Source organism: Poecile atricapillus, chromosome Z (genome assembly GCF_030490865.1).
Source record: "Poecile atricapillus isolate bPoeAtr1 chromosome Z, bPoeAtr1.hap1, whole genome shotgun sequence".
In the NCBI taxonomy this organism is placed as follows: Eukaryota; Metazoa; Chordata; class Aves; order Passeriformes; family Paridae; genus Poecile; species Poecile atricapillus.
The window spans coordinates 25,312,370-25,337,107 of NC_081289.1; the positions used below are offsets into that span (position 1 = coordinate 25,312,370).

The 24,738-nt window shown below is 45.5% G+C and overlaps 3 protein-coding genes and 1 long non-coding RNA gene across 6 annotated transcripts; 1 reads left to right on the forward strand and 3 right to left on the reverse strand.

The window, feature by feature from the left end:
- Positions 1 to 2,207: 2,207 nt before the first annotated feature.
- On the reverse strand, positions 2,208 to 9,190 carry LOC131592866 (testis-expressed protein 33-like). The gene is made up of 4 exons (XM_058864709.1): positions 8,517 to 9,190; positions 6,717 to 6,864; positions 5,367 to 5,477; positions 2,208 to 5,157 (listed from the first exon to the last, which is right to left on the reverse strand). The coding sequence occupies exons 1-4, from the start codon at positions 8,646 to 8,648 to the stop codon at positions 5,066 to 5,068; spliced, it is 483 nt and encodes a 160-aa protein (XP_058720692.1). The 5' UTR covers positions 8,649 to 9,190; the 3' UTR covers positions 2,208 to 5,065.
- A 133-nt stretch (positions 9,191 to 9,323) lies between these two features.
- Positions 9,324 to 18,040, reverse strand: LOC131592864 (thiosulfate sulfurtransferase-like). The gene is made up of 2 exons (XM_058864706.1): positions 17,391 to 18,040; positions 9,324 to 9,808 (listed from the first exon to the last, which is right to left on the reverse strand). Exons 1-2 carry the CDS (start codon positions 17,974 to 17,976, stop codon positions 9,510 to 9,512), a joined length of 885 nt encoding a protein of 294 aa, XP_058720689.1. The 5' UTR covers positions 17,977 to 18,040; the 3' UTR covers positions 9,324 to 9,509.
- LOC131592867 (uncharacterized) lies at positions 9,816 to 16,021 on the reverse strand. The gene is made up of 3 exons (XR_009280721.1): positions 14,519 to 16,021; positions 14,167 to 14,234; positions 9,816 to 11,913 (listed from the first exon to the last, which is right to left on the reverse strand). It is a non-coding gene; the product is annotated as an uncharacterized LOC131592867 (long non-coding RNA).
- Positions 16,179 to 20,874, forward strand: LOC131592863 (3-mercaptopyruvate sulfurtransferase-like). 3 transcript variants are annotated; one of them, XM_058864704.1, is made up of 5 exons: positions 16,179 to 16,285; positions 16,704 to 16,782; positions 17,188 to 17,261; positions 18,611 to 19,263; positions 19,865 to 20,874. In XM_058864704.1, exons 3-5 carry the CDS (start codon positions 17,221 to 17,223, stop codon positions 20,161 to 20,163), a joined length of 993 nt encoding a protein of 330 aa, XP_058720687.1. In that variant the 5' UTR covers positions 16,179 to 16,285; positions 16,704 to 16,782; positions 17,188 to 17,220; the 3' UTR covers positions 20,164 to 20,874. The 3 variants fall into 3 exon arrangements, with proteins under 3 accessions (XP_058720687.1, XP_058720688.1, XP_058720685.1); XM_058864705.1 differs by having other exon boundaries at positions 16,231 to 16,433; XM_058864702.1 differs by lacking the exons at positions 16,179 to 16,285; positions 16,704 to 16,782; positions 17,188 to 17,261 and adding an exon at positions 18,090 to 18,173.
- The last annotated feature ends 3,864 nt before the right edge of the window (positions 20,875 to 24,738 follow it).

The window sequence follows — 24,738 nt, forward strand, 5'->3', positions numbered from 1 at the left end:
TTGTAGTGTTTTGTTGTCAGCACTCCCCCTGCCACGGTTTTGCCTGTGCCAACCAGTGCTCTCCAAGATAACAACCTGGCACCATTTGGGAGATAGCACAGGGTGGCAACAATTCCCACTGGGCAACACGGACACAACTGTACCGGGTGAGGCTGTATCCAGTGTCCTTCAGCAGCATCCCAGCAGGTCTGCACACAGGCTGTGCAAAGCACGTCCTTTTTCACTCGGAGTACAGCTGTAACACAGTTTGTTGTGCACTTCGAGCTGAATAAAAGAGACACAGAACTTTATCTGTGTTTTAGACTGCAGAAGCTCTGTGGGAGACCAAGGAGACCAGCAAGTCTGCAGATGCAGCCAGAGAATGGCCCCTGCCCCTGTTTTATTTACAGGAAAAATATGGATTTTTCTCAAAAGCTGAATTGTGCTTTCATATCTTGGAACTGGGACACTTGTAGTTGGCAGAGTTGACCTCTTCCTGTGTCACAGAAAAATCTGAGGCCTGCAGCTTCTGAGGAAGGTACAAGAAATGTGGCCAGAGGTTTCTTCTGGCTTCCTGGAAGACAGTGTACCCCATTAGGTCATCTCCTGTCTGTATGCAGCTGGCACCTTAGAGAGCTGCCAGCTAGAGGGCTGTTGGTAGCAGCCAAGTCCTGTGGTTTTTTTTCATCCATCAGTGGCAAGGAAGACAATACAAGGGTCTTCAGAACCCTAAAGAAGACTGTTGGAAAAAGAAAGTTGCCAGCCTTGAGATTCAAAAGATGCTGCTGGAGTTGCAGGTATGTTAGATAACCAAACTAAAAATTTGAAATATAACACCATTATCATCCCATTTTCTTTCCAAAAATGGTACCTCTCCTCTCCAGCTCCTAGTCCAACATAGTGAAAGATCTCAAACAACCCCACCTCTTTCTTAGTTATATTAATGTACTTGGTAAAAGGGACAGGCCATAATTCCTAGGCATCTGCATTTAGATAGGCTTGTTTTGCACTCCCCTGATAGGTGTGATTGGCAGGGGAGGAACTCAGATTTAGCTAGAGCTTCTTTCTAAAAATAGTTAATCAATTTCAGTTCAAGGCTCTCAGGTTATAGGAAAAGAAAATTATTTCACTTGGGCCCATAATGAGCTTGGATAATCAGTTTTCCTGCTCAGAAGCAATGAATCCAAGGGTTTAAAAGAAAAGGAATGTTATTAAGAGGGATAAAACGGCAACTCAGCATAAAAATTGTTAGGCCTGTTCTCTAAAATCAGCAATAGAACCTTCTTGTATATTTTTCAATGTAGCTCTCACCCCTATTTTGCCCAAATCTGGGAGAGCCTATTCTCCATCTGTAAGGAGTTGTTGTTCTTAAACCTCTTGTACTGTTTCCAAGTGCAGTGACCCCACCCCTGACACCGGGTCACTGCTCTTCCAGCTTCAATCCATGAAGCCTTGGCTCTGTCAGAGAGGAGTCTGTGGCAAGGAAAATACAAAGTGAACCCTGAGGAACAGACCATTTGAGTCTTGGTTTTGTTTTATACCCTTCTTGCTCCTTGGCTCATTTGCTCTACCACTATCAAGTGGAGCACCACAGGTAATTCCTAACCCTAAATCACCATTCTCCCTTGATGAATAAGAGTTTTTTTAATGCCTTCAAATATAAGACAGAATTGTATTTTAAACTCAGTGCCTGAGAGTGAAATGCACTGAAGTCAATTCACCTGCTCCCTTTTTGTTGTGATCTCTTGTCACTTCAAGCAGTGCTGGATTTCTCTTTTATACCATTATGGGCAGGATCAGCAGTAAGTACTCCATTCTTTTAGGAATACCTCAGGATAGATGTAGCTCTGAATTTAGGTTTTTACTTCCATGCAAGCTTTACAGCACAAAGGATTGAATAGAATAGTTGGCTAAAGATCCTAATAAGAATCTTTGCAGTGTCTGTCTTCTGTTCTTACAGTTGTTACCATCTCTTTATATAAGCCATTCAAAGTCATTCACAGTGGAGACACCAAAGGTTGGAATCATTCAGGTTAGCATGAGATAGGCAGAGTCAGAGGGTTAAATGAGAAGAAAAACACAATATTGTTTGGACAATAGGAAATATTTATTAAATGTGATGTCCTGCAAAATGACCTGTGATTCAACTGCAGTGATGCATAAATCTGAACTGGGAAGTAGCCAATGCTGTTAGAAAAAGTTGTGAGGAGAGCGCTGCAGAAGCTGGGGTGAAACTGGTTTCTTCTACTTCAAATCCTTGTAGTGTGATTATATTTCGAGTGAACCGACTGTTTGGGGATGACATAAACAGTTCTTAAATAGCAATTTCAGTGAATGGTGTAGCTAAACCAGAGAAGAATACACTTTTTTCCAATTTCTGACTTGTCAGATAAAAACGCTGGCTCAGAGCTGCCACCCAATGATCAGACCCTGTAAAATCACTTAAATACGGGCTACCTGTGTTGCAAAGCACTGAGCTCTGTGAGACAATACAGTGAAGGCAAACTAATTTCTTGCTGCATAAAAAAGGCAGTGAAAGGCCATTTCCACCTCCATTTTCCTTCTACTCCTCTTTCCTAACATCTGCATATCCCATCACTCATTGCCTTATCTGCAACAAGGTCCTTTGCTTAGGAATTTTAATTGGTTAACCTGTTAACTTTTGTTTGGTTTTGTTTTTCCTTCTGTATTGATTTTCTGCTGGTTTATCAGTTTGACTCAGTTCAGAGCGTGGGCAGGGAAGTGCCAACACCAGCACAAAACAAGCAAGAAGGAATGAACTGTTGAGAGCCAAAGAATGGATAGAAGGGAGATTTCAGCTGCAGGGAGCATGAGCATTTATTTCAGCTCTGTTCTTGTCTAACTGCATATGACAGGGTACCTGGAGATTCCAAGGCTGGCTTTCCATATATGTGTTTGGATAGCCAAAGCACTCTACAACACAAAGTGCCACACAGGAAAATGCTCCTTGCCAAGGTTGTGGCTAAATTAGTCTGTTCAGCACTCAGAGACTTCAGGTATTGATTGTCCCCAGCAGCTGTGCTGCTTCACTGAAAGCTATAATCTCAGTTATCTTTGCAGCTTTCATGTGTCACCTGTCTGAAAGTGTTTGTTCCTGGCTGAGCTGTACCATTTGGCAAAGCAAAGAAGATGAAGGGGAATTGACATAGGTATGTTCATTTGTCATCAAACAGCTGTCACGCATTTGAGTGCATTATACAACACCAAGTATTTTATTCTATTTAAGTGCTTATAAAATATTTTCATTTGTAAAAGGTCTACACAGTGACTTCATTTCACTGCAAGAGGCAAACACCCCATTTTGTGCCCAGTGGTGCACCAACAGGACCTTTCAGTGCATTTCTCTTCTGATCTACTCTCTTAATGAGCCCTCCATGAATAGCAAAAGGGCATTTGCTTCCAGCTGAACCATAATCCTGCAGTCTGCCTGCTTGCCCTAGTGTCTATCTCTAATGGCTAATAAGCATTTTTAATGTCTAGTAGAAACAAATTTGTACATCTATTTGTGGATTCATCCCACATTATGTGTTGCCTATTAGCTGACTATGCCCTGAACTGCCTGCTTCCAGTACGCCAAACATCATCAGTGGGTTTCTGTTCAGCTCCATGTTTTCTGGATTAGGACCTGCTGTGGTCTCAGAAGACTCATTATGTACCTGGAGTTATATTGGCCATCAGTGCTGGATGCAACACAGAGAACCGGCTGTTCCTACAGAGCTGTGCTGTTCAGGGGAGGCGAGAGTGGTGTGTGCTCAGACAGCAGCCACTCAGTACTGATGTACAAAGCAAACCCATAGGGAGGCTTCTACAAGCTGCAATTTGGCCAGTCTAGTTAATTTGAAAGACTTGGACATCTGCCTGGAAATATCCGGTTAATTATTGGTTGTGGAAAATGATTATCACTTGATTATCATATTAGTTAAATTTTAACCTCCTTCACTACTTTAACAAAGTCAGCATACTGTTATCTAATCACCAGCCAATGGTGAAGTAACGATCCTAATTCTGTCCCAAAACAGTTCATATTATTGAGCAAAGCATCAATCTTCTAAAATGGTGAGAGCTCAGGACCAGACAGGGAAGAACAGGGCATTGCTATTCCCAGAAATTACTTTGTGATTGCTGCACCAAATTGCTACACTTTGGAGCTGGAAGGCAGTCCTGCAATAAAGACCATTAAATTTGTGAGAAAAACACATCAGGAAGCACTAAAGACCCTGCAAATCCTGCATCATTCAGGCCTTGGGTGGTCCTTACTTACTGCCCAGACACACTCCCAAACTCCAGGTTGTACAGACTGGATGCTGGAGGCATGTGCTTCTCTCTGAGAGTCACCTCTGGGCTAGGGAAAGGGCTGTCAGGGGCAAGTGGGGCTTATGAGAGCTTCAGTAAGGGTACATGCATGGTGTGGGGTGATTTGTGCATTGGAGGAGTCCTGAGGTTTCTTGCAGCTTTCCTGTTCCCTTTAGGTGGAATAAGCTGTTGTTTCTTTGGTTTTATTTTCACCAGCTTGGCCTGTAAATAGCGTGAGCTTTCACAAACACCCTGATACCTCCTCTTCTCAGGTGGATTTCCATTTCCTTTTGCACATTTCTGCTGCTGGGACAACCCTGGTTGGTTCCCAGTGCATCCTCTGTACTCCCTGGAGTGCTGGGGCAGCTGTCAAAGTGTCATAAATCTTCCAGAAAACATTATTTGTTCACAAACACCCACCACTGCCCTCTTACACCACTCACAGGTCCTGCTCCAACTTATATGCTGAGCAGGTGAATTTCCATGTGGGAACCTCTCCACATCCTTCTCCAAGGGTACAGGCCTCACACACTAATCCTTCCCACGGTATCAGTGAGCAACAGTGATGGTTTTTTTTGTTTGTTTGCATGTTCAGACTTATTTCACACTGCTCTCCCCAGAGACACTTTAATAGAGAGGGGAGAAAGCACCAGGAACAAATCTGTTGTTGCCAGCTAGCAGGCAATGGGTTCAGATTTCACAGGCAGGTTTATTAGATGGTAGAAGGAAAAGACTCATTGTTGAATGCATTCCAATCTTCAACCTTCATCTTCTAGGAATCTTTTTTTTTTTTACGCCTCCCATGTTTCTCCTTCATTGCTTTCTGCACGTTAAGATCTAGGAAATATTTCTCATACCATCTCCCTGTAAAGAATGGAAATCATAGTTCAGTTACAGCTTCCCTCCTACTGCTATCATACCCCAAGGATTATTCTAGCTGTAAAGCTTCTCTCTTATTAAAATGCCAGTTTCTAGTCCCCTTGTGCCTCTGCTCAAACCCATCCTTTGTTCTTGGCAGAAGCAGCACCCATCTCAGGAATTCAGCAATATACTTTTAATGTCAGAAGTCATACCCAGCTCATTAATTGTCCTTCCATGCCAATGCCTGGGATCTATGACTGCCTTCTGAAATACATCAGGGGTGTAGGAATCTCTCATCAAGCTTTGGCTCTTCAGTGGACCACCTGCAAGGAGCAGCAAACAAGAAATTGTATGTAGAAATCATCCTACTGCAGTCCTGGAATTGAACAGGGGAGCAACGCCAGCAGTTGCAAGTGCTCAAGAAAAGGCATGTTCTGACTGCAGTACCTTTGATCAGGTCTGAGCCTGGGCACTGAAAAATAACTTCACCATCACCACCCAGGAGGTTACTTGTGTTTCCCAATTAATCTGCTTTTCATCCTCAAGTATGAGATACACACAGAGGGTGCTGCAAGGCATCTTTATTTGTATCTCAGTGCCCTTTCCTCAGCCAAGTGCCCACTTACCCTACTGTTGAATCTCCTCATCCATGTGAGTAGCTTCCTAGCTGCTACTAGCAGCACAACTGCACAAAACCCCAAAAACCATTTTACTACTCTAGGCCTTCTTGATCTTATTTTCTGCCAAAATACTTAAAGAGTTGCCAAATGTGACTTCTCTTTTTATCCTTTCTTTACTTCTAACCATGGCGGGGAGGGGGGGGGGTGGTGTGGTGTTTCTCTAATCCTTTCCTCTTCACCTTCCTTTTAATCACATATTTGTCTTGACAATAATGATTTTGAGCTCCCTGAGGAAAGACGTCCTTCTTTTCTGTGTAACCACACAAACCCAGGACAATGCAGTCCTCAATACCCAGCAAGGTCTTGTCATGGAACATACTGTATAAAGAAAAGGAATCTGCCTTATGCTGGTAACGAGAAACAAGAACCATGGACAATTATCTCAGAGTTTCTTGGATGAATGCTCAGTTTCCATTATTTGCTTAGATGGAGGGATCCCGGGGAACCTTGGAAACAGAGGTTTGGGAAAGATATTTCAGAGCTCCACATGTCTAGAAGTCTGGAAGAGAAATTATGTTGGCCCTGGAATGGGAGGTAACTAGCAACTGGAGATGAAAGGGAACATTAAATTGTAAATGGTGTCCATTTGGACAACTCTGGACGGGACAACAAGGATTATGATTCACATTCACTTTTCACACTGGGGGGGAAAAAAAAAGTGAAAGAAAAGAAAGGGATAAGATACATAAAATGTGAGTATCTAGATTCCAGTTCCTTAGGTATCACAGCCTGGAAAAGCAGTGACCTTGAATAGAAGGAATAAGAGGGGAAAGTATTATGTATGGTCAGATCTTTACCCAGAGCAATGTGGCTGCCTGAGCCCCGGCAAAGCATAGATGGAACCAGCTTTGAAGGTCAGGGGTAGGTGGTGTCCCCCCTCACCTTGGAAGATATTAATGTTGAAGTTGTAACTCAGCTGTTGGTAATCTGAAAGAGATGCCCAGGTCAAGTAGTTTTTTGTCATTTCAGTACAGTCGTTGAGTCCTTTCTGTCCTGTTTCTAATGCTGCGTTGTCCTGAGCTTGGCATTTCTGGGAATACAAACAACAGGGAAACGCTGTGAATCCACATTCCCAAAGTGCAGCAAACTCCTGGCATTTCCACCCCTGCACAGCTCTTTGAGCTATGACTAATCCCTGGGACCTGGCACTGTCCTTGAGTCTCCCTTAGCGGCTTCTGTAGGCATTGCATTTGCATGGGACAACTAGGACGAGAAGTGGTTTTCCTGCAGAGGGAATGTCTGTGTAACCCTCTGTCACGTCCCCATCCCAGGGGGGCTTGGTAGGTTTAGCCCATCCAAGGCTGTGACAAAACCGAAGCCCTGCCCCATAGTGGTGGAAGACTGTAATTGTGAGCCTGCTGGCACTAGCAGCAGGACAAATGGGATCTGGATTGGGTAGGAATGCATGTTTGGACTCGTCAGATTAGCTCAGAACATGACACAGGGCTTACCTTCTGCTCTTGAGGCAGTTCTGGGAATGAAGGCGCCAGCCCATCGGGTAGGAAGCCTAGTGCTCCACTAGGGTTGCCTTAAATCAGCAGCAGATTGGGTTTTACGCTGTGACAGATCTTTGCAGCACCAAGTCTTACAAAGTATTGGGATCCTGAAGCTGAAGCTATTGTATCAGCCAGACTCCAGGAGTCAGTGCTGCATGCTCTGCAGAGCCTCTCCCACAAAAAAACCTCACAGGGAATGATCTGCTTCTTTTCCCTCTCACTCTTCTTTATTTTTAAAGAAGAGCCGTACACTTACACATGATCAAAGTGCAGGAAGCTGCTGCTAAATAAACTGCTGTGCTAACTCCCACCTCCTACTTAAAAAAACCCATGTCTGTTTGTTATTATTACTATATTCAGTAGGAAGAACTTTCCAGTCTGCTGATGTAGAAATTCCTCCTCTCCCATTTCTTCCAACAAAGCAGAATTTCTGTGTAATGAGGCAATGTGCTCATTTCCCAAATCCCTTTCATCAATAATTTCCCCAGTTCCTCCTGGACAAAAATGACACCAAAGCCTGTGACTGTTCCTAATTTCTAGTTTGTAGAACAAACAATGATGATGTTGTCACTGTTATTATAAAAACACTGCAACTGCATGTGATTGTCGTTTTTCATTTTAGATCTGACCCCGAAGTCAAAGCACTGCTCAGAGAATACCACACCTTGAGGCAAGAAGGACTTTAAGGCCATTTTACCATCCTCCTGGATAACAGGAACCACAGGAGTATGTTTACTTATTGCTTTGCTAAACTAATTCTGTGAGGGACAATAGGCAACCAGTCAGAAAAGATCTTGATCAAAGAGCTAAGAAGGATTAAACATGATCTTTCTTTCTGAAAGATGTTTAGCATAGCCTAACACTTTTTTCTGACATGCAGCCTTTGAGGAAAAAGGAAGCTGTTCTCCCTAAGCAGAAAACTTCCATAGACAGGTGGGGGAACTGGCCAATCTCACCAGCCACCAGATGTGGCCAAGAGTGGTCTCATAGGCCTTCCACATTTGACTGGGTCTCTAAAGTGTGAGGAGGTTTCAGTGACTTTCCAAACCCGAGGAGTCCCATGGATGTGGAAGTGACATTTCTCTCTCCTTTATTTTCTAAATTATTTAAAAATAAAATAATTTAAAAATGCCAATATCTGTGATTTACCAAGAGGCAAAACCTCTTCTGTAACTACCTCTCTCACCTGGTCCATGATCCCTGTGTGGTGACTGGTGGTTTGTACAAGCAGGCAGGTCCTGGGTGAAGGCTCAAGAGTAGAGATGGTTGCTAGGGAACAATGCTCCCTCCATCTATGAGCTGTGGGCTCCAGCTCCATGGGAAATGGAATTCACACAGTGTGGAGAAGGGTTATCCTCGCTGATTGGAAAAACACACAAAGAGCAGAGTAAAAGGCTCATGTCTCATTAAATACCTGTGCCTGAAACTTCTCATCACACATACAGGATTTCTGGGAGGCTTTCCTAACACAGTCATGATAGTCAACAGGACGGTATTTTAGCAGAAATGGATCTTTTAGCAGCTCCAAATGTTTCACATGAGCTTTCTGACCTCAGCCTTCTTGTTGGGACCTTGTTGCTGCCTATCTGGAACACCAGTAGAGTATAATAATCACTGGGCCATACCAGTTGATACATTTCAGTGTCCCTTATCTGAACCTCAGGGAAGCAACACACCTCCCTGTGGGTTGGGCCCAGCTGCCATATGGAAGGTACTCCCATTTTCCACATTCTAAATGGGAAGATGGTGGGCTGGCAAGAAGTCTTCCATAGAATCAATGACAGAACCACAGCTTGGCCCTCCCATGTCCAGTACCCAGCGCTGTATTTTAGCACTGGACTCGGCATTCATTCTGCTCCTGATCTTTCATCAGGCCACTGGAATTTCTGCATGTCTTCAGGCACAGAGTGCAACTCTCATGCAGCAGAGCTGCTTTTCCCACCCAACACAAGCAGGTTGCAGGTAACAGAGGAGAATTAGAAATACTCACAGATGCATCATCTAAGATTTTATTAACTGTCAAAAATCAAAAGTTCAACTGAAACCTGATGATAATTCTTAAAAAAATTGTCAAAATCTGAATCAACTGATTTTCTCTTTACTTCCACCTCCTCCCTTTTGCTTTACCCTGGGCTGGAGACAGCTGCTAGACCATGTTACCCCAGGCAGAGCTTTCCCTCTAGGCCTTGCTGCGCTTCAACTCGGAGACTTTGTAGTGTGGTGGGGCTCGGTGGAACCACTCGGACCAGGAGCCGTCGTACACGGCCACGTCGCGCTTGCCACACAGGAAGGCTGCCAAGGCAATCTGACACGCCGTGACGCCCTTGCGGCACGTGGCCGTCAGCGGCTTCGAGAGATCCACTTTCTTTGCACGGAATATTTCCTGGATCTCCTCAATACTCTTCTCATGCCCTGTTTCTGATAGGAATGAGTGGAAGGGTATGTTCACAGCACCAGGGATGTGGCCAGATTCCAACCCTGCGAGAGGGAACCAGAAAAGGAAACATAAGCAAGGACACATTAACATAGGTGATGAAAGACACCCACAAGAGACATTAGAGACATCACTGCAGATACTCTCACTCCCTCCAAAAGACTCATTTGTTCCACTTGATGATGAAGATGCAAAGTGGTATTGGGCTAAGAAGAGGAAAAATATTATTCAATTTTGCTGAAGTCAAAACTTACAAAATATTTAGCAAACTATTTCCTCACTGAAAGCACTGAGATCTGAAGAAGCGTAGACATAACAAGAATCAAAGAGCCTCCACAGAAAATGCCTTTACAAAGGCATTAACGACACCTGTGATAAGAGGAGTAAAGCAATGCATTTCCAGTCTCCCCCAGGTATGCCAGCAGTGCGTAGTGACACAGTTTTCAGAAGCAGGGAATGTATGTGGAATTTGTGAAAGTTTTTATCTGTTCACAGTTTATTTCTGCATCACCTTAAAATCATATTTCAGAAAAATAAATAAGAAATCATAGAGAAACCTTAAAGTCATCCACATGACTGCTGAGGCAGCTATCCTCAGGGGTAATGGGGTCAGAGAAGTCAGAATTTATACTTTTTATCACCTCTTATTTACTCCATGGATGAAATCAGAAAAGGTTCTGTTTTTCTGCTGGTGTAGCTGACCACTTCAGGCAAGATCAAAGCTGAATGTCAAAACAAGGTCTTCAGAGAGTAGCAGATATAAAAATACGACGGACAAGGTTGGCATCACACCCTTCAAATTCAGATTCTTAAGGCTTCCATTATTATGGAAGCTTTTCCAATAATTTTGAGAGGCTTTGGATCAAACCTCATTGGAGCCAAAACCATTACGTATTACACTGAAAATATGTTTTAGGGAATGATTCCTTGCTAGGTTTGAACTTCTAATGAGGCAAATCTGAAAAAAATCACATAATAGTAATCTGTTTCATTGGCAGCTTTCCATTAGCCCAAATCATTGGGATAACTCGTCTTGGGAGATGGGGGAGATGGAAGAGATGGGGCAGTTGAATCATTTGACTTTGTTACAGTCAAATTATTAAACTATACCTACACAGAGACTGACATCACACATAATGACACTGCAGTTTCATCACTATGCAGAGTGGTAACATGACATGGTGAGATATAAGGGGAAAACAGCTTTGGCACAGAACTGATGGGAATTTTTGCTCTGCTGGACAGAGCCTAAAGACAATCAATGCTGCCCTGAGTCAGCTTCACAAGTTCTCTTCCTGTTCCAGATAGACCCTCTTTGTGTCTTGATTCATCCTCCCCGAGTGCATTAGAAATACAGCACAGTTGTCTAGGAGTCACCTCATGCATCCATCAGAAATGTTTAGCATTACTGAGAGAAGCTGGTAGAAAAACTGCTGACTTCTGCAGTGACTAACATTTAAAAAGGAAAAGAGAAAATAAGAGGCAGCATTTTGGACTGATGCTTTTATCACATTTTTTCCAGTTCCAGAAGACAACAGTTCATCACTTCTATAGAGAACTGCAAAACTCACTCAGCAATACAGTCTGTACGAGAGAGAGGAAATAAAAAATGAAGCAAAAATTGAGAAAACCTTGTATACAGTTCTCAGACTGCAAAGCTGCTTACTGGAGCCTCTTACATGCCTGGCTTAGGCTACCACTTTCTCATGGAGTAAATAGGAAAGGATCCACTCAGCAAACGATTTCTGCAAGGTTCTGCTGCAGTACTGGTGATCACCCCAATACAGACAACTCTATGAGTCATCCTAGGGCACTGGGTAATGTACTGAGATCAGGAAGTCCTGGAGTATGAACTAGAAGGGAACTCTTGCTCAAAGAACCTTGCTGGGCAATTGATTCACTTCCCAGGTGTCCCAGGCACCATGATCATTATCACTTCTCTAGACTGTTCACACACCTTAAAATAGGTCTGTACCCCTCTCTTATTTGAGACTGACAACTCACCACCCTTAAACAACTCTTCAGGTCGGAGCTGAGGAGATGTGAAAAAACAATCATTTTTGAGCAGTTTTGACTTTGATCTACAAGGGAGACTTTCTTGCTCCAGAGATTCAAAAGTCTGTTGGAGTCAGAGACCGGTGCTTGCACTCTGTGGGTGAAAGATGGAGAATTCTGTAGAAACTGCATTTATTCACATATGTGGGTGTTCAGCTGAGAGAAAGAGCTGAAACTGCATAACCACAATCCCTTGGACTGCCTAAGAAGTGCTCTCAAGTGGCTGAGGAAGCTTTATAATCTCTCTCTGCTAGGTCAAGAGCAGAGAAACACAGGACTGGAAGGCAAGACTGGATGCAGCTGGAATCTGAACACAGAAGAGGATACATCTGCTCCCGTCCCATATGAAACAGAGAATACTCCATGCCAGATTGATGCAGTCACTGTCAGAAACTCCAGGAAGGAACCCTAGGACTACAGAGCTTGGGCCCCAGCTACTTCAGTAATCATTTCATAAACTGCCTTTCAAAAAAGCATCCATGTGAGAAACAGTTTGGATTCCTGTCATGAAACCTCCCACTGAAGCAACTCCTGGCTCATGTGAGGAGGAATATTAATTTCCAGTGTTCAGATCATCACAATCAGTCCATACACAATTTATCCTTGAGCTAACACTGCACTATGACTGAAATAGTTTTTCTGTCTGTCTGCTATTGCTCCAACAGACTGATTGCAAACCCAACAACCTCACATCCTTAGCCTAAACCGCATAAGAGCCCATTAGATACCCTTTTCTCTGCCTTGGCCACCCTAGAAACAGCTCTAGGTGCCTAGCAGGCTTCTGGATAAAGAAGTGGCATCTCCTACCAGGAGTTGCCAAGGCTGTTGCAAAGCTAAATCACATGTGATGTTCCTGTACCCAACTAATTAATCCAAGTCTTATCCTCTTCCATTGCTTCCAAATGTGGCTCATCAGCTTGTAGGAGAAACACAAGCAGTTCAGTGTTTTGGGTTACTAAGCATTCCGGTTTGCTCTCCATAGCGTTATACTTCCCTGATGTCTCTGCAGGTGTCACATCACATAATACTCCCCATGTGATCATTCAGACCTTCCCATGGCTGTGCCAGCAGCACATTTCAGTAACAACTCCCTATTTTCAATGCCTCGATGACACAGGAAAATACGAAACAAAACATGGAAGCTTAACGATGGGACCATGCTGGAAACTTCCAGCCCCACAGATCTTCTTTCAGGCTGTTCTTATCTTCTTATCTCACTTATCTCCTTTTCAGTCAATTTTTTTAATCTAACAATATGTGTGCTATTTGCCCTCTCCTCATATTGAGCTAATTAATGTCCCTCTAATGTTATTCCCAAAGCATTAATGAAGTCCAAATGGCACAACTCTACCTTGCAGGTGTTTCCAATGGCTGGAAGAAAAGATTAGACACACACATCCCCATTTCTCTTACCTGGCCAACCAATTCAATTGGTAAGGAAATAAAGCTCTTGGCTACAGTGCAAGTCTACCAACATGTTTTACTCAATTTTGTCGTTGTTTAAAATATTTTTTCTTGAAGAGTTTTTTGAAAGCCTCCTAGTTTATCCATGTTAGGAGAACAACAGGTAGGTTGTGCTGTACCCCCTATTCTAAATATGAAGTTTACAATTGTTTCTGTCCCACAGAAACATGCTTTGAATAAGTTTATCAAATTCTTGCCTCATTAAGTTGCAATGTCACATGACTGATTTTTGATACATATTTGGGATTGAGATCATCTGCCCCACTGATCTGAGCATGAGGATATCTTTTGGTTAGCCCTCTCCCTGCTCCGCAGAGTTATCCTTAGGAGAGAAGAAAACATGGTAGCACAGACTCAGGGCTCAGTATAATGCTGAGACCACACACAAATAACCTTCCACCTGAAATGCCTGCTAACTGCACAGCAACCTTATTTATTCTTTCCCTCCTTCTCTTTTGCTCACTCTGTTCCAAAAGTTTTTGTTATTTAATTCCTTTTGCCAAGTCTCACTCATCTTGGTGTCTCACAATCCTTCCTCACAATTTATAAGCCGTAATATGTTATCTTCTTCACTACTTAATCCCCTTTTCCCCATCTGTTAGATTCTCTGCTTACATATTGTTCTTTTTGTTGGCTGTTTATCTAAGACCATAGCCCCTCTTCTCCAGCCTTCCCTTTGTGCTGAAAGCTCCAGATGGAATTTCTTAATGTCAAAAAGATAAAAGATTTGCTCTGCCCATATTTAACTCCCTGTGGCTTTGGAGTGTGCTGGCTGCAGATAGTTCTTTTCCAAATGCCTCCTCTGTTGCCTCCTTGTTTATCTCTCTCTCCCATTCAAATGGTATGTCTTAGAAAGGACAATTACTGATCTTGTCTAACCTACCGTGAACACACTGGAAGGAACACTTTAGGCTTGCTCCTGGCCAGCTCCCTGAAAGTCCTCGTAGGTTTCTGTGGGTTGAAACAGACTTTGATAGTCTCTCACCCTCCACTGCTGTCCCCAATTATGAGCAAAGTAAAGACAGTCCACTCCCAACTGCAGAATCCTCTAGGAGTAGACAGGGAAGAAAAATGTACATTTTATTCTCATTCCCACTGAACATTCAAGGTGAGCAAAAGCTTTGTTTTTGGGGAAGGCAGGATGGAAAGCTGGGAAAATGGGCAAAATCTGAAGAGTTCTATATGCAGAAGGGAGACAAGGACTACTTTAGGGCTGAGAATGAGAAGAAAAATACCTGTAAAAGTTCATCAAACAATTTTGGGTTTGCTCTTTTTTAGATGATAGATTTCTTGCCTGGCAACTTTTGCCTCTTTTCTCAGATATCTGCAAAAGAATTCAGAAATTCACAACTTTTCTGTATGCATTTGGTTGACTGTAATTCTTGTCCATCAGTTTTCAGTGCCTGACAGTCAGAGAGGGTCAGCACTGGCAACCATAATGTAATTACTTTTATAATCAGCCCTGGACAGCTAGCTCCTCCAGGAACACAGCACTGTGCAGGGACACCTTGAACTACCTGGTGTATAGGTCAGGGCTGCACATCTGTCAGGCTTATGCTGAACACTCTGCATGAACATCCAAGTTTTTCATCTAAAGCAATAACCGAATTTAAGACCTGTGAGACCTGGCCTATAGAGATGTCCATTTTTCTCCACTCTGGCAACTTTGGTGAATGTCTCCCAGCAAATAAAAATTAGTCCTATATTATGGCTTATCTTAACCGGTACAGAGGTCTACATCCCAGCAAGGATAAAAATAAAACAGGAACAATTAATTCTTACCACAAAGAACTGAAAAACTAAAAAGGCAAAAGAGTCAGCTGCAATTAGCCTCTTCTAGAGATGAAGTTCACAGAACAGGAGAGATTAATTGACTTAATTAGGAAGTCGAGAACTGAAGCAATAATTAAACTGAAATCACCTGAGAAGGCAGCAAGTTCCTTAACCCCAAGACCATTAGTCTTCTCTAAATTGCATCCTCCCTGATTGGATGACCCCTGCAATTAATCAGCATTGATTTCAAATTGCTCTTTTAGGTGTAAGCACTGTCTTTTACCCACTGCTGGCTGATGTGCTGCTGTGGCTGGCTTGGTTCATAGAGCTGTCAAGCTCCTGTGGAATGAGCAGCTGCAGCTGGAGTGCTTATCCTGCTGGATCTGCTGTGGGAAGCAAAACTGGACCACCACAAATAAGCTGTTCCATGCTGACGCATTTCAAAGGAAAAATCTGTTTTGAAGATGCTGTTGGGGCTGTGGTATTTGTCATCTGGTGACAGCTCTCACCTTGGGAAAGAATGCAAAATCCACCAGCTCCCAGCAAGGAGCATTTTAGTCACATCTTGAGGTTAAAATTCAACCTTCACTTTGATGGCTATGGTAGGAGAAGAAATAGAATGAGTGATAAGCCTAACTTTTCCCTTCCCCTGCCACAGTCTCCTCCATCACTTCCATTACCTTTCCCACCTGCCACATTGTCTTTGTAGACACCTGGGCCACCCACCTGTAAATACTGTCATTTACAACCAAATGCTCCTTAAGTTTGGATGCAGGAATGTACTTCAGGACATGTTATCACACTAACTGGCTGTACAGCAGCACACGCATATGTGAACAGCCAGGAAAGCCCTGTGGGCCAACACAGCCTGGAGACCACAGAAACCCACTGCACATTCCAGCAGTGTGGGCTCTGCTCAGAGCCAACAGCTGCTGCTGAGCTTTTCTGTGCTTTCTTCTAGAAACTCTTTCTCTTCTAACCATTTCTGTGATTCCCTTGTTGAGGAACGCATTCAGTGCAGGTAGCTCGGAGTGCAGCTGCAGTGTCAGATGCAGGTTGGGCTCTGGGCTGTGAGAGCCCCAGGCAAGAGGCCAAGAACTGGCACTGACCCTTTGCACAACAGAGGGCACAGGACCTGTGGCACAGCCAGGTGACCGGACACTGAGACGCAGCAGGAGCCGAGGACTCAGCAGGAAGAACCAGGACTTTGTCACACACAGATTGGGAAGGTATAAAAGTTCAGTGTTTCCTTTGCTTCCTTTCAGTGTGCCTCGGAGGCACAAGCTCAAGCTGTTTTTGTGTTATTGTGCTGTTAATAAATTGCTTTAAGGAACCAAACTTTTGAGGCTCTGCTAAGGAAAACCCAGGCTCAAGACGGTAAGAATATCTGGTCTGAGCGTGTGTGCAGGGTGTGTACGAAGTCAAGTGGGGCACCCATCAGTTCAGTGGAGCCGCCTGCTGAGAAGGGGCTTTGGTCCCAGCAGTTAAAGTCTCTGGGAGTGGGAGTGTGACTGCCAGAGTGCCTCCTAAATGGTCAGTCAGGAAAGTTTCCTTTACACTCTTTCAGAGGGGAGGTTATTCTGGGATATACCAAGGCTTAAATTACACAGCAAGGGCCTCCTTTAACTAACTTCAGTTTCATTCCAGGCACATTGCTGTACCTGCTGTCCCCACTAAACAGGACTTCTCCCAACCCTGCTGCTTGTGTGTCCAGTCTTTCATCGAGGTAACAAAATCAGTTTTGGTTCCTGTAACTTAGGGCACCTAAAAGTGAGAGGCTGACACCCCATATATTTGTTAAAAGCTTCAGACTTTTCTTACATAAGCAAAAGAACAAAGATCAGCTCAAGCAAATTCTCTGTTTGCTGGGATTCAGAGCGGATAATGTCCCTTGGGTTACTGTATTACCTAAAACCTTGGCTTTTGCTAGTGCACTCATTATGGTGAGAGGTGCCTGTATGAATACTGATAGTTTGTATGTGTCTGCTGGCTGGTTTCAGATAGGACCCTGAACAAACCCCTGGGAGCTTTCACCTCCCATGTTTGCATTTTGATAAACTTCTGCAGCGTGTGGGATGGGAGATCCTGGAACCAAATGACTGCATCCCTTTTCTGCTATTTCCTCTTGTAGCTTTAGAGCCAACTGCAACAAAAGCATTCAGCGATGGCACTGGGATCTGAACGTGCAACTGCGGATCCCTTAAGGTATGAGTCGGGCTGAGGCATGCCTGTGCTTTAGGAAAATCTGTTTGATGGCTGCCAGGAGTTGTTACTCCCAGTCTAGCATTGACATTCATCCCGTTCTGGGGCAGGTGCCAGTCCCACTTCCATTACCTTGGTCCAGCTCGGTCCCCCGAAACCGGCCCTCGGGGCGGGAATCCACCACCTGGAACTTTAGGGACGACACGTTCTGTATCATCTCCTCAAAAGTCTTCACCAGGGCCCGGTTCAGCCTGGCCTTAAAGACAGCCGGGGTGGGCTGGGTGACCTCCGCCGTGACGGGGTGCCCCTCCTTCAACCAATTCTTCAAGCCACCATTCAGCACAGAGACCTCCTTGTGCCCAAAGGCCCGGAACATCCACCAGGCGCGGGGGGCGTAGAAGGTGCCCACCTCGTCCCCGTCGTACACCACCACGTGGGTGTCATTGCTGACCCCCAGCCCGCCCACGTAGTCGGCGAAGTGGGACTCGCTGGGCAGCATGAAGTCGTAGGGGGAGGACTTGTCCCGGCACTCCTCGATGTCGAAGAACGACGCCCCCGGGATGTGCCTCTCCTTGAACTCCTGCCGGGCGTTTCGCTCCTTGGGGGGGTACCAGGAGGCGTCCAGCACCCGCAGCCCGGCGCCCACCCGCCCGGCCCGCACCGCCTCCGCCAGCCAGGAGGCCGTGACCAGCGCCCGGCTGAGGCCCTGCCGCGCCATCTCGGGGGACCGGTGGCGGTGCCGCCGCCGGGCCGCGCTCCCCTCACGCACAGAGCCCGACGCACGCGAAATGGCGGCGGGAGGCGCGGCCCGAGGGGCGGCACGGAGGCGGCCGCACGGCCGGGCCCGGCCCGCTGGGAGCGCTCCCGCCCTCCGGCGGCGGCCGTGGCTGGCGGGCAGCGAGGCCCAGCACGGAGGTACGGGGCGAAGCGGCGGGAATCGCGGCCCCGCCGGGCCGGGGGGGCTCGCAGCGGGCGGCGGCGGGGCCCTGTAAGGCCCCGGCTGCAGGTGTGCTCGGGACGGGCAGAGGCGAGGGGCCGTGCCTCACCGCTGAGCGCCTGGTCCTTGGGGCTGCCCCGCTCCGCTGCGGCTGCTGTCAGTGCTGGCTGGGGTCCCTGGATGGGGCCAGAGGAGCTGCGTGGGGCCGGGCGCAGAGCAGGACCGCCGTGGCTATCCCGCTCGGGGCATTGTTTGGGATGAGCTTTGGGAAACTACTTTCGGGGCTGGAGCATTTCAAGCCCCTCATTGTAGGCTTAGCCAGCACCTCAGTGCAGACACGGGTCTCAAAATGCATCTTTGCTCAGCTGCTTTTTGAAAGGCTGCCCTCTAATTTGTGGCTCTCTACCTTTTGCAGTCAGGTGGACTCAGGCAGAATACAGAAATCGGCTAATCTCAGCCAGGACTCGGGAGCGATGTCGCAACAACTCCTCTACCGAGCTCTGGTGTCTGCAAAATGGCTTTCAGAAGCCATCAAGTCCCAGCAAGCTGGCCTGGCCTTAAGAATCGTGGATGCATCCTGGTATTTGCCGAAGATGAAGCGTGATCCAAAGCGAGAGTTTGAGGAGCGCCACATCCCTGGTGCGGTTTTCTTTGACATTGACCAGTGCAGTGATCGAACCTCGCCTTACGATCACATGCTGCCCAAGGCTAATGACTTTGCCGAGTATGTGGGGAAGCTGGGTGTGGGGAATGATTCCCATGTTGTGGTGTATGATGGCAGCGACCAAGGTCTCTTCTCAGCACCCCGGGTATGGTGGATGTTCCGTGTCTTTGGACACGAAGCTGTCTCCCTTCTGGATGGTGGCCTGAAGAACTGGCAGCGAGAGGGGAATGCACTTAGCTCTGGGAAAACCCAAGTAGCTCCATCTGAGTTCCATGCCACCTTGGACAAGTCCCTGGTGAAAACATATGAGGATGTCTTAGATAACTTGGATTCCCATCGCTTCCAACTAGTGGATGCCCGTGCTGCAGGACGGTTCCGGGGAGTAGAGCCAGAGCCCCGAGATGGTAATGTGCCTTCTGAGACAGTGGCATTATAAAGAGGGGCTTAATTTAAGGTGTCCATCACTTTGACTCCTGTAGAGGTAATGCTGGGAAATAATGGCTGTCTATTATGGGATGAGATTTCAGGCAGTGTGTCCATCTGTCCTCCTTTCCCCTTGACTAGCAAGTGCTACTCTGAAAATTCAGCAGTGGGGAAACCATGTGTCTTTTTTTCCTCATGAGGGGCTGGGGTGAGGAACTAGCTTTCCATACACCTCAAAGATCTTCATTTGTCTCTTCAAGTACTGGTGCTACTCTTCCCCTCAGAACGACCTGTGGAGGTTCTTCGTCAGTGTGGGTTGCTCTGATGGAGAGAAAGATGTGGAGGGAGCTAGGGGCAAAAATGGAACTTGGCAGGGTTGTGTCCATGTGATAACATGAAGGTTACACATAGAGCCATCCTTCCTGAGTTATCAGTAATCTAGTAAAGCAAAGTGTAAATGTACTTGTTTTAACAAAATACACTAAGCAATAAATACTCCTCTCAGTGAAACAGAAGAGGCTTTGGAATAGACTTGTCCCAGACAATAGAGGTTAATTCCTGTTTGTATTGTTTTTTCTCTAGGAATTGAGCCTGGTCATGTCCCTGGGTCGACAAGTATCCCCTTCACTGATTTCCTCACAGAGTCTGGCTTAGAGAAGACCCCTGAGCAGATCCGCACTCTGTTCCAGGAGAAGAAGGTGGACCTCCTAAAGCCGGTGGTAGCCACTTGCGGCTCTGGAGTCACCGCCTGCCACGTGGCTCTGGGGGCCTACCTCTGCGGCAAGCCAGATGTCGCAGTGTACGACGGGGCCTGGGTGGAATGGTACATGCGGGCACAGCCTGAAAATATTATTTCTGAGGGAAAGGGGAAAACAGTGTAATAAGCTGCATTGTTTCCCAGCTGTGCACGTAGCTTGCCTTGAAACAGGATTTGGAAAAGATGGGTTTAGCATTCCTGGTTAAGTGTCTTGCGATGAAGGCATTGGATAACAATCATGTGCACATGGTGCTTCGGTACTTTGTCCTTACCCTGCCGCTGCTTAGGAGGATGAAGATGACAGCGGTTTTGGGCAGCCAGCTCTAGGGGACCCCACTTGAGCAGACAGGGTAGAGCAGATGTCCTCCCAAAGTCACTTCCAACCTCAGCCATTCTGTGATTCTGTGACCATTTCACCATATCAGATGGATGGCAGAGAGTGCTGCTGCCAGCATAGGGAACTGAGTTAAGCCAAGCTCCTGACTCAAAACATTCAGTCACGTTCATTCATATTCACTGAGGTGGTCACACTTTTATATAAATGTGCCTCATAATCCTGCTCTCTGCTGCTGTCCCACCCATGCACATTATGGCCATTTTGCGTGCAAAACTTTGTGGAAAGAGATGGCTGTTAAAGGAGCAAATACGGCATTCAGGTTGGCGCTTAGGCTAGAGACTTGATTTGTATTTCTTCTCATACTTGGGCTCTATCTACAGTGTGTACTTAGGCAGCCTTGTAGCCCCATGATCCAAAATCCCCTTTGAGAAAAAGAAAATATTCTGGGATTTAAACAATGTAAATAAACATGTTTCAAGGTTGTTCTGCTGAATGGAACTTCCGTGAATGTTGCTTGGGTGAATCCTTTTCAGGAATTCTGTTTTTATGGAATCACTTTGTGAATCCACAGTGAGATTCAAATGAGATATTTCCTTCTCTCTTTGAGTAGAACCACACCTCTTATCCTCAACAAGCTCTTTGACCCAGGAAAGACAATGGCATGCCTCTCTCTTGGGTCTCTGTACCATCTTGCTGCTTTTGATCCTTGTCCATTTGCTTTTTTGCCTTGAAGTCCACAGTTGTCAGTTACAGCTCTGTTCTCGAAACAGTGGATGTCAGCTTACATAGTGGAAAATGGACTGCATGGATATTATTGTTCTTACCATGTAACCTTCCCTTAAAAACTTAGCAGAACTGAGACTTACAGACGAATAGCCCACACTGGCACCTATTTTTGCCCAAGACCTTTTTATTTTATTTCTAAAAGTTGAAAATACACCGGGTATCCCTGATAATGTTCAAGAATTTGTTCTCTCTGGGATTTTCTCCTCTACAAAAAATGCCCAAAACTAAACAAAAAAAACCCCACAGATACCTCCCGCAGTAAAAAAATGAAAACGAATCTGCATCTCTTCTGGCCTACTGGTAACTTAGAAGTTAATGAGACAGTTTCTTCTCTTGGGTTTGCAGCAACAGGTGCCTGTAAACATCTATGGGTGATGGGGTTGCCCTTTCCAGGGAATACAGTGGATGCTTATTGTCACAGATTTGACTGAAAGGACTGGATTCCACCCTATTGCTGAGTGTTTATTCTTTGTATTTCCTCTTACCATTTTGGCTGCTTCTTCTTGGCCTTGGCTTCCATGCATGCAAGCTCTGTTTCTGCTCACCTCCTGGGCAGCTGGAGTTTCACTGTCCAGTTTATTTCTTCCTCTGTCCTCCCCCCTCACACATATGGTCTGACCACCCAGTGACTGACAGCCTGCAATTTCTCTGCTTGCATCCAGACTGGCAACCCAGCTCTTCAAGGACTTGAGGCTGGCATTGCAGCAAGTGCTGAGTATATAGCATGCACAGGAGTCTGAAACAAGTGACCCTTCAGTACAGAGAGAAGCTGATTTTGTGTTTATGTGGCCAGATGAGTGCTCTGCCTGTTCTGCTTCTCCAGGAAAATTTAGTTATTAGGAAAATTGACATATTATTTCAGTTTTATTTGCAGTAGACACAGGGAGCTGGCTTTTGTGGGTACTTCCAGGATATTTCTGATGCATCTTAAGCACTGTGTTTCTCTTTTGCCACTGACCCAGCAGTCCTTGGGGTCCGTGGGAATCTCTCTGCTTCCTCTTGAGGCTGAGATGCTTTTCTCTGTTCTGTGTGTTGCAGGGATGTCTGCAGCAAAGCTCAGCCATCCACCTGGAGATTGCAAATTAAGTGGAAATCTTCTGTCTCCCCTTGCTCTACATTTCACCCCTGTGGCTCGATGACATCTAGCAGGGCCCTTCCCCCTCTCTGGTATTTATGCCAAGCTTGGCAGTACTCAACTGCCCTTCTCGGGCTGAATTTTCCGCTACAAAATCTCAGTGATTCTTCCCAGCTTTTGGCAAATCTTTTCCCAGATGCTTAACTTTGCCTTGATTTCTCCACAGAGGAGAAACTGAGATCTTCTTTCCCACAGCAAGATACTTTGTTTTTCTGGGGTATTCCCTCTTATGTATCAAAAATCTATCCAAGAGTGTCTTCTGAAGTTCCCCCTCCTTTTAGTTGAGATCTGTTCTGGTAATGCAGGCAAAGCACTGAGAACGTTGTGATGGTAGAGACAATGTTTTCAAAGCCTGGAGACTGCAAAAGCCTATTTTGAGCTATAACAGATGCTACTGGACATATGGAACAGCTGAGGGGACTTACACCAGGACTATAAATGTTCTGCAGATCTTTATGTCCCTGACTCAGTGGGTGGGTTTCCTATAGGAACCTAAAGCTGGGGAGAAGTGGATATAAAGCAAATCACTAATGTTCATTACTGTCCTGTGGAAAATTTGCCACAGGGAATTGGGAATAGCATATCTTTGGTGGAATAGGGCTCATGGTAGCCAAAAAAGGTAGCCTAAATAACAGCCCTGATGTAGGAGGAAGGTTACATTGACACGTGACTAAACTGAGAGACTAGAGTTTTTACAGCTCTCTATATAAATTTGAGAATCCCAGGCCAGCATATAAACTCTTTATTGGTTTATTTATATTTTACTATCTGCACTTTTGTCTTGAAGGAGGTTTGGATTCTGTGGAAGAGTCTGGTCTAGTCAAAAGTAATCCCATGGTCCCCTGTTCTTCACTTGTCTTCTTTGTAACCTGCCTTCCTCTTCCTTCCATACTGCTCCCTAGCAGTCAGGTTGCACTATTTCATGCTTCATTTCCCAGCAAACTTTTTGTTCCTCTGCAAATTTTTCTAAATGCTAAAGCAGCCCTTCTTCTACCAGCACCACTGGCCTCAGTACTACATGAGCTGTGGTAATTTGTGTTGCCTGCAGGGACATTTCATATTCCTCCCATCTCTCCTGATCCCAGCTTACAACCAGGTGCTACACAACAATTCTGTTTCCTTCTCCCAGCAGTCTTCCATCAAAGGTGCTGTGTGATGCACATCCACACACAGGCTTTGCACACTGCTTTGAATGCAGGTACATTGCTCACAGACCTCATGCAGCACAAGGAACTGGAGGAAGATTAGCTTGCCTGTATGCCATGGGGCCTTTCCCTTCACTCTCCAATATGCCTGGTTCAGCTGGCAGTCAAGCTGGACTCTGTTGTTCAACTGTGTCCACCCCCAAGTCCAGTGTAGGGAATTTTATTTGCCAAATTGACTGTTGGTTTACTGGCAAAATGTCAGAGCATCACTTGTCTTCCCCGCTCCACCTCCTGAAGAAAAAAAGAGTGGCACTGATCCTACATGGACATGCCAACTTGTTCATCCTGGTTTCTTCTCTGGTGCCTCCTGCCATGTAATCCCCAATATGTGTTCCCAGCCTGTCAGAGTGGTGACACTGTGCCAACACATGGTGACCTCTGCTCCCACTGCTGTTCCACAACACAACAGTTCAATAAGTTCACCTCTACAATGCCAGAGATGCATCACATTCCACATACCAAGCTGCAGAGCACTGCAGTGTGTGTAGCCTTCTGCAGGATTGCATTGCAGACCTGACTGCTGAACCAGGACACTCCCAGTTTACCCCTGCTCTGTTCTCCTCAGCTCTTGTTCAGCCCAGTATCCAGTGGCTGTCAAGTTTTTCCTGCTCAGTCCATCTGTGCAATGGTCCCCATGATTTCACTGGGGACTTTGCAAGGCTGTACAGTCTTACACTATCGTATAGCCCCGTGTAAGCTCTTGCTTGCTCTCCTCTCCGTTGCTGTGCATGTGTTTTATATACAGTTATCATAAAGGCAGGAGGAACAAGTCATAGAACCATAAAACATTAAGGTTAGGAAAGAACTGACATCTCGAGTCCAATTTTTGACCAAACACCATAAACTGTTTAAACTTACCTCTCCTGTGACCTATTGCTTGATTTTAGGGGACCTTAACAAGGGCACATTAATTGCATCTCACCACTGCATCTGGTTATAGTGTGCAATCAAGTCTGTTTTTAGCCCATGCCACCAACTCATCAGAACATTTCAGTTGGCAACTCACCCCACACTGGCTTCTTCCTAAAGAGAATTTTCACATACTGTGGGGAAATCCCTGGCCTCGTGCATTTTCAATGAATTTTTTGCTGTACATTGCAGAAAAAAAGGCTCTAGTGTTGAAGAGATGTCCCTTGATGTGTTTCCTTACTCACAATATACCTCTTTAGATTTAGCAATTAACTTTTCACCCCATGGCCCTGGGGTGAGCAAGACTTGAGGTTCCAGTCACAAGTG

Coding starts and splice junctions, on each gene's coding strand:
- LOC131592866 (XM_058864709.1), bottom strand. CDS start 8,648: ATGGAGCTGGAGCCCACAGCTCATAGATGGAGGGAGCATTGTTCCCTA. Junction 5,478..6,716: donor CAACATTAATATCTTCCAAG/GTGAGGGGGGAC, acceptor TGCTCCTTGCAG/GTGGTCCACTGAAGAGCCAA. Junction 5,158..5,366: donor AAGGACAATTAATGAGCTGG/GTATGACTTCTG, acceptor CATTCTTTACAG/GGAGATGGTATGAGAAATAT.
- LOC131592863 (XM_058864704.1), top strand. CDS start 17,221: ATGGCACTGGGATCTGAACGTGCAACTGCGGATCCCTTAAG. Junction 17,262..18,610: donor GCAACTGCGGATCCCTTAAG/GTATGAGTCGGG, acceptor TACCTTTTGCAG/TCAGGTGGACTCAGGCAGAA. Junction 19,264..19,864: donor AGAGCCAGAGCCCCGAGATG/GTAATGTGCCTT, acceptor TTTTTTCTCTAG/GAATTGAGCCTGGTCATGTC.
- LOC131592864 (XM_058864706.1), bottom strand. CDS start 17,976: ATGGCGCGGCAGGGCCTCAGCCGGGCGCTGGTCACGGCCTCCTGGCTG. Junction 9,809..17,390: donor GGGGACCGAGCTGGACCAAG/GTAATGGAAGTG, acceptor TCCCTCTCGCAG/GGTTGGAATCTGGCCACATC.